The sequence below is a fragment of the Mus caroli genome, chromosome 7 (genome assembly GCF_900094665.2).
Source record: "Mus caroli chromosome 7, CAROLI_EIJ_v1.1, whole genome shotgun sequence".
Taxonomy (NCBI): domain Eukaryota; kingdom Metazoa; phylum Chordata; class Mammalia; order Rodentia; family Muridae; genus Mus; species Mus caroli.
In genome coordinates, this window is record NC_034576.1 from 120849678 (window position 1) to 120858435 (window position 8758).

The 8758-nt window shown below is 45.0% G+C and overlaps 1 protein-coding gene across 2 annotated transcripts in view; it reads left to right on the plus strand.

The window, feature by feature from the left end:
* Tmc5 (transmembrane channel like 5) overlaps positions 1-5674 on the plus strand; it is a 77987-nt gene extending 72313 nt beyond the window's left edge. For both annotated transcript variants that reach the window (XM_021166418.1, XM_021166419.1), the window contains 4 exons: positions 1152-1230; positions 2716-2820; positions 4091-4133; positions 5209-5674. In XM_021166418.1, coding sequence (XP_021022077.1) covers positions 1152-1230; positions 2716-2820; positions 4091-4133; positions 5209-5255 — 274 coding nt within the window. In that variant the 3' untranslated portion in view covers positions 5256-5674. The remainder of the gene's footprint in view (positions 1-1151; positions 1231-2715; positions 2821-4090; positions 4134-5208) is intronic.
* Positions 5675-8758: the final 3084 nt, after the last annotated feature.

An 8758-nucleotide genomic window follows, 5' to 3' on the forward strand; every position in this document is an offset into this window, starting at 1 on the left:
GTTTTTGAGACAGGGTTTCTCTGTATAGCCCTGGCTGTCCTGGAACTCACCTTGTAGACCAGGCTGGCCTCGAACTCAGAAATCTGCCTGCCTCTGCCTCTCGAGTGCTGGGATTAAAGGCGTGCAACACCATGCCCAGCTTCCGCTGTCTTAAGAGTCTTTAAAGCTGTACATAGAGATCAGACACAAATATGAAATGCCTGTGTTTATTACACCAGAAGCTTGATAGGTATGCAGAATCTGGGGGCTGGGATGGCTCAGTGGTAAAGTCCTCGCTGTGTGGACATGTGGACCTGAGTTCAGGACCCCAGAAGCTGAATATGACAATGTAACACTAGGGGAGCAGAGATGGGGGGGTGGGAGGAGAGGGGGAAATCCCTGAGGCTCAGTGGCCACTCAGCCTACCAGTTGGTGAGTACAAGCACCAGGGAGAGACGGAAGAGCAAGTTGATACAGTAGGATGCTAGACTTTCAACTCTGGCTTCCATGCACACTTGCACAGGAACATGCACGGACATGCATGTGAATGCACTCACATACGCACACACACACACAGAGCAGAATCTCAAGTTCTACTAAACCCGAATATGTGCTTGAAAAAAAAAATCCAAGAAATGAGCATCACTTCAAGTGTACACATACACTCAAACTGTATGTGCTTTAAAAATGTGGATGCCTGGTCTCTGCCCAGAAAATATGTGTGTGCTTGATCTAAGGGCCAGCCCTGATGTGAGACTTATTTCTACCTCACAGGTGTGCAGCAGTGGGTCTCAACTTCCTATTGCTAATACCGCTACCCTTTAGTACATACAGTTCCTCGTGTTGTGGTTACCCCAATTGTACAATTACTTTTGTGGCTACTTCATAGCTGTAATTTTTCTACTGTTATTAATCATTATGTAAATATATGTATTTTTATGGTCTTAGGTAAGTAAACCCTGTGTAAAGGGGTTTGATCCCCCAAAAGCTCATGACCCACAGGTTGAAAACTGCTGCTCTAAAGTACTTAGCCTGCTACCCTGTTTAGACTTCTCAGGGACACACGGGTCAAAACCCCCATTTGCAAGGAAATATTCCAGTCCTTCTATACCCCACTAAAGCATGGAGTTTCAAAGCACTGTCAGGAGTGTCTGTCATTTCTTCTCTTGCAGAATCATCACCTATCTTTACTGGCAGATCACAGAGGGGAGGAAGGTCATGATTCGACTGCTCCATGAACAGATCATTAATGTAAGACTCTCCGTCCCCCAGTCCCCTGCCCTGTAATACCTCCTCCCTCCCTCTCCCTCCTCTGTCAAGAGTATAATAGACATTCCCAAACATATTCCAAGACAGAGAGAATAAATAGTACAATGAATCTCCAAGTCATCATCCCCCTGTATGTGTGTGCATGTATGTTCTTGTGTGTGCAGGTACACAGATATGTGTATGCACATGTGTGTCATGTATGCACAGAGGACAACCTTGAGTGTCATTCCTCAGACTCTGTCCACATTTAAAACAAAGGAAGACAAGATCTCTCAAGATCTTCTTGGCCTGGAACTTGCCAAGAAGGACAAGCAGGCTGGTCAGTTAATCACAGGGAACTCCCTGCCTTCATTTCCTCCCTGCTGGGATTAGAAGCACATGCCACCATGCTTGTCTTCTTTGTATAGGTCCTAGTGATCCAACCTACTTGTGAGCATTTCACTGATGGAGCTGTGGCTTCAGCCACCATTGACATTTATATACTCTCATTTCATCCCTGCTCTCATTTCAAATATATATATATATATATATATATATATATATATATATATATATACACACACACACATATATATATACATATATACATGTGTTGTGTGTGTGTGTGTTAACTACCTCTCTCATCACTGTGACACAATAGTCAACAAGAAGCTGCTGGAGGAGGAAGTATTTACGTCGGCTCACAGTTTCTGTCTATCATGGCAGGGAAAGTAGGGCATAGTTCATGATGGCAGGAGCATGTGGCAGAGACCCCTTACATGTTGGCAGATCAGGAGGCAGAGAAGTTGGGCTAGAAGCAGAAGCAGGTGTCACCTCCAAGATCCACCCCCCAGAAGCCCACTTCTGCTGGTTAGGTGGCACTCCTGATGGTTTAGCAACCACCTGAGATGATCATTCCCGGGGGCAGCCCTTCCTTCTGGGGCAAGTCCAGTGGGTGAATGTAGAAGCAAGGAGGGAAACAGAATGTGATCTTGAAGCAGAGGCCACAGGAATATTAGCGCGAGTGGCACTTACATGGTTAAGGTTGTTGGGGTAATTGTTACAAGCAGGACGTTAAAAAACAGTGGAGAAACAGGTATGCAGTCGGGGTGCCTATGCCTGTGTGAAGCTGGGACAACCATGCCTCTGGGAAGTTGGGGTGACCTGCCTGTGTGAGGCTGGGATGTCAGAGCCTGCATAGAGGAGACAAATGTGCTTACCTGGCTCCCCACACAGGAGGAAATAGTTCATGCCTTCCTGCTTTAGGGCTCACAGGAAAGTGATTCCAGTTTCCTGGGAGAAGGAATATTCCCTCTGTTTCTCTTTGAACTGTTGAATCACAGATCTCAGCCAACACAGATAACTTCTCTCATCAGAAGTATGGTGGCCACTTCCTTCTGGCTTATGGACCCCTTTTTATTCATGCCTTCTTCACCTCGCACAAGCACATGTTTTCCATGCTTTACTCTTAATTTTTCTTCTTGGCAGGAGGGCAAAGATAAGATGTTCCTGATAGAGAAATTGACCAAGCTACAGGATATGGAGAAGAGAGTCAACCCCAGTGCGCTTGACCTGGAAAGGAGAGAGGTGGAGGTGAGGCCACCGCTGTCCTGGGGACACACACCTGCATCCTTTTGACAAGTGTATTGGAGAGCAGACACCAAACTCGGGGGTGGGAGGGATGGGGGGCATGTTTGTTTCTATGTAAGAGGCTCTCTTGCTGTATAGCCAGGCTAGCTCCTGTTCTGAGATCTGGGATTATAGGAATGTTCCATTCTACCTATGTACGGCCTCTTACTTTCTGTCCTAAGCATTTTTGTGCTTTTATATATATATATATATATATATATATATATATATATATACATGTCTGCATGGTGTGGCCCAGGTTATGGGTCACTGTGCACATATATATATATATATATATATATATATATATATATACATGTCTGCATGGTGTGGCCCAGGTTATGGGTCACTGTGCACTGAAGCGTGTTCTGCTCTCATGGAGTTCACACTTGTTTTAAATCACCCAGGAACACTGAGAGTGTCCCACTCAATAGTTATCCCTTTAGTGCACATCCTTCCAGATTGTTACCGGGGCATCAGCAACCACACCTTTGTCTACCAAGACTTAGATGAATAGAGTATAAAGTATGGGTTTTATATTTTTATAATCACAGCATGCTATCCAAATGGTATTATTATAGCTTTCCCTTCACTGAACACTGCATTCTGGACATGTTTGGTCACTTGAGTTGTCTGGGGGCATTTTAAGTACTAAAACAGGTATGTTATGAAACATTGTATGAAAAACTGTAACTTTGTGATGCTGTGGATAGAAACTAGGGCCTTGTACATGCAGGCAAGTGGTCTGAGACACACCCCTAGACCTATTTGTTAAAAGTGCTTTATGTACCCACAGACATGTACATCTGCCCCCATAACATGTTGTTAATAGATATCCTTGTATCAAACTCATAAAAAGATTTTTTTTTGCCAATTTCCATTGATGTCCTGGAATGCACCCATAAAAGGTGAACCGTCCTCAACTCAAAACACTGACAACATAATTTACTACAAGTGTAAATTAATATTGTCAGCATTGCCCATCTCAAATGACCCAAGGTTTTAATATATTAGCTGGCATGTCATAAATGCTCAGTAAATACCTGTGGGATGAATGCAGTATCTGTTGCTAAATCTGAACATATTGGATATTTCTGTAGTTGACGCCTTGTCTCAACCATAGCCCCTTCATTTTAAAATAATGGCAGGCTCACAGATTGTACCATCTGTGCAACAGTCTTAATGTTTGCATTCCTCCTCCAGTGACATGGCTGTCTGTTTTCTTTATTTTCAGCCACAAATCCCTTTGCATTTGGAGGAACTTGGTGCTGCTCCTGGTGAGTGCCAGAACTACCACAGACAGAGACCCAGTGACTTAGCCCAAGGTGGAGGGTGTGCTGTCTGTCACTCTTCAGCTGCAAGCCTGACCTCAGATGATTTTGCTTTTGTTCTGGCCTAACGGAGAAGCCCACGGTGTCACTAGAACTCTGTTTCTATCTGTTCAGGTCACACGTTAGCTCTTTACACAGGAGCCACTTTGTAATGAAGGCAAGATAGCATCACCAACACATCACAGCCTTCCAGGTTCAATCTGGTGGGAAAGGGTCGGGGAATTTAGAAATTTCACATCACTTTCATTCTGTCTGGTGGGTTTATCCACAAACCCATTGCTCTGACTATGAAAATGTGACGGTACCTATAGCCATACCCAAGTCACATGCTTCAGCTACTGTGCGGCTGATACAACCATACAGACCACAGGGACTGGGAACAAACATCTGTGTCCCAAGTCAGGGTCTGTTGCCAGAAAGGGAATGCCTTCTTGTTGCCACTGGGAAGGTAAACAAGCCTGCTCATTTTTTTAGACTAGTTATGTATTTCTGTGTGTGCATGTTCGTGTGCATGTGTGTGTGTGTATGTGTGCGTGCAGGGAAACCAGAAGAGGGAGTTGAGTGTCTGCTATCACTCTCTGCCTCTTCCTTTTCAACAGGTTCTTTCTCTGATCCTGAAGCTTGCATTTTCTTCTTAGCTAGGCTGGGAGTCAGCAAGCTCTAATGATGCCCCTGCTTCTGTCTCTCCCTGTGATATCTGGGTTTACAGGCACATGTGGGATACCTGGCTTGGTACATGGGTCCTGGGATCCAAACTCTGATCCTCGTGGTTGTACAACAAGCACTCTCTCCACTGAGCCACCCCTCCAATCCTGCACTTTGTTTTAAAACAGTATTTACTGACAACAGCCAGTGATGGGAGGTCAAGGGGAGAGTCTAGAAACTCAAAAGGAAGGTGAGAAGGCAGGCTTGAGAAGTGCTGGAGTCTTCCTGGCCTCCCCGAGGGAAGCCCTTAAGCTGGCAGTGTGTGTGTGTGTGTGTGTGTGTCTGCATTAACTTCTCTTGCCTGTGTTCAACCCAGACCTGCGATTGAGGCGGTCAGCACAAGAGGAGAATCCCATAGCCTGATCGCTGTTGTGTGTTGTGGAAGCCAGATGCTGGTCAAAGGGGAAAGAAGGTAAACATATGAGACCACCTCCGTGACAGTTGGGCCTCAGGAGATTCCCGGGAGTGGAATCCAAGCCCGAGGAATAGGATCCACAGTGCGAATAGCTCCATGAAAGAGGGCATGCTTTATTTCCAACCTGGACTGCTGATTTTTCTTCCAGAACAAAATACTTGGGACTTTCCTATTAAAACTGTTAAAATGTTGAAATTATTCCACAAACATCCAGGAAGAGGTAACCTGGGAATGTTGCATTTTTATCTTTAAGAAATACGTGTCTGCATGGTGGGACCTTTACGACTCTCTTCCCAGACCTGGCAATGGTTTAGAAACTGGTGCTAATATTAATGGTTCATAATGAATAAAAAAATGTGATCGTCAATCTGGGATGCAAAGCCTCTGAATGGTATAACTTGGATTGGTGGTGACTTTGAACTAGAAACAGCCCCATGTCATCTGAAGCTGGAGTATAATGAAAGGTTTTATGGCTGGACTTTCTGTCTTTACCGAGTACAGAAGTCTTGGGGTTGGACTAGAAACAGAGGATGTCCTAGTTAGGGTTTCTGTTGCTGCAATAAAACACCATGGCCAAAAGCAAGTTGGGGAGGAAAAGGTTTATTTGGCTTACACTTCCAGATTGGACTTACACAGTCCATCACTGGTGGAAGCTGGGACAGGAACTCAAACAGGGCTGAAATGTCAAGCAGGAGCTGATGCCGAGACCATGGAGGGTGCTGCTTACTGCCTTGCTCCTCATGGCTTGCTTGGCCTGCTTTCTTATAGAACTCAGGATCACCAGCCCAGGGATGGCTCCACTCACAATGGGCTGGGCCCTCGCCCACTGATCACTAATTGAGAAAATGCCTTACAGCTGGATCTCAAGGAGGCATTTCCTCAACTGAGGCTCCTCCCTCTTTGACGACTCTTGCTTGTGTCAAGTTGACACACAACCAGCCAGTACAGGGGAGGTGGAGGAAAAGAATGAGAGCTTGTCCCTAGAAGACGATGCGGATGGTCATTGTTATGGTTTTGAATCTCTGCAGGCTCAGGTTTCTAATGCTTGTTCCCTGGCTGCTGACATTATTTGAGGAAGCTGTAGAATTTTTTGGAGGTAGACCCTTGATGGAGGAAGCAGGTTAGTAGAGGCAGGCCTTTCAAGGATATACCTGGCCCCCTAGTTCCCGCTTTGCTCTTCTGCTTGGTCAACAATGATGTGAACATCTGCCACACCCTCCTGCTGCCACAAACATGTCTTATCTAATGCCACCCTTATCATGACGGACAGAAGCTGTGAGCCAAAATAGATAATTCCCTAAATTGCTTCTGCCAGACATTCTGTTACAGCAAAGCCAATATGATACAGCCATTTAAAAGCAAGCCCACAAGAAATCAGGAGTAGTATGTAGAATCCATGTCTGTACATGGATGCATATGTATATGGTGTGGAGTAGTTTTTGCAGATCTGCCAAATGATTTCCAAGGCACGTGACTCCTTAAAACTGGAGCTGCACTAGGCCCACCTCCCAATAGTGCCAGAGACTGAGTACCAAGGACCTCTGGAAGAGCAGTCAGTGCTCTAAACCTCAGAGCTACCTCTCCAGCCCATTTGTTACCTCCCCTCTCATTTGAACCTTATTGCATTATGTTGGTGCCAAACTGGGTTATGATTTGCCTGCAGCCTCATTGCTAGCTAGAGACAGAACTGAGGGCACACTAGCTGCACACAAGCATCCCCATACCCTCGCAGGCATTTGTTCTCTTGACGATGGCTGATGGGTAAGATGGGATCTCAAGGCAATTTTAGCTTGTGTTTCCCTGATGGTGAAGAATGTTGAACATTATTTCAAATACTTAATTTACATGTCTCCCTTTGAGGGACCACTTACCAGCTAATGGATGTGTGTGTGTGTGTGTGTGTGTGTGTGTGTGTGTGTGTGTGTAGTTCTTTATAGATACTGGATATTAGCCTCCTGTCAGATATTTCTGTTTAACTCTCTATCTTAGCCCCTCTGCTGAGAATTAACTGATGAAATAAATGTGATTCTACTTTAGGAAAACATTCCATATCCAGTTAAAGTATTTTTCCCCTTGTTATTTTTGATAGCGCTGCACTGATTGAACTTTATGTTCTAATTGATTTGCAGTGTTGGGGAATGGATCCAAAGCCTTGTGTGTGCTGGGTTAGTTATACAATCACTTGGCTGTAGAGCAGCCCTTAATACTGAAGAGCTATTTAGAGCGCTTTATCTTTTCAGTTCTGACAAGTGCCTCCTTGTCCTGATCACCAGCCAAGAGGAAGTCAGGCACGTGGCTGCTCTTCTGTTATCTCTTGCTCTTGGTCAGTGCAGTTAAAGTCACCCTTGTCTTCTCCATCTTCAGCACAGCCTCCTACTCCCCCTCCCGATTGCTAGGGTTATAGGTGTGCACCACCATGCCTGGGCTCATGCATTGCTGGGGTTGAATCCAGGGTCTCCTGCATGTCCAGCAAGCACTGTACCAACTGAGCTGCAGCTCCCCTTGGGCATGCTGGGATGTCAAAAGGTAACTCAGACATAGCATTGGGCTAGTTAAACATGGACAGTTCCATGCATTTTCTAACTGTTAACACTTCAGGAAATCGAGACAGTTCGTGGTACAGGATTAGCTACTGGGCTGTCCCTGAATGAATCGCTTTACATATTGTTATTTAATGATCTCACTGGTTTTATGAATCAGGAATTAAGCCCATTTTACAGAAGAAGAATCCAAGGGCTATGCCACCTGCCAGGGTCATACAGAGCCTAAGAGTCTGAGCTGGGAGGCCTGCTCAGTCTAATGCAGTACCTAAGCTTTACCATAAGGCCAAAGAGACAGCACACATCTGTGCAGAAGAGCTGCTTCTGGGGGCCTGTACATAATACTATGCATTAGTATATATTAAACCTCAAAAAATCTGCATGTAACAAATTGTACACACAGATCTGACCTCCATATCTCTTCTGCCATTCCTTCTGCTAATTCTTATTTTCCTTCATATATTTAATTGTAGGCTTAGATTGTTTTTCAAACCTCCCTTATTTAGGGTTCTTAAACATTTCAACCTCCCTTCTAACCCGCCAACCAGAGGTAGGGGCAAGAGAAGGTTAATAGGAAACTGGTTTTGTGGACCTGTTTAGAAGTAGTTCCTTGGGGCGACTCCACTCTTCCTTGTCAGGATACCAGCAGTCCAGTTAGTTCAATAGCAAATGCCAAACATGAATCAGTAGTGAGGACACACACGATCCAGCAGCAACAGCAAGGCTTCACCAGCAGGAGTCAGCGGAAATAGCTAGAATCAGCTGGAATACCACAAGAAGTTTTTGTGGTGCATTTCTCTCTATGAAATGAAGACCAGAGAAGACCAGAGAAGACCAGCGAAGTGTTGCACAGTGTAGCAATGCAAGAGACTCCTCTCACTGTGGGGTTCCATTTGTTTTTTTTTTTTTTT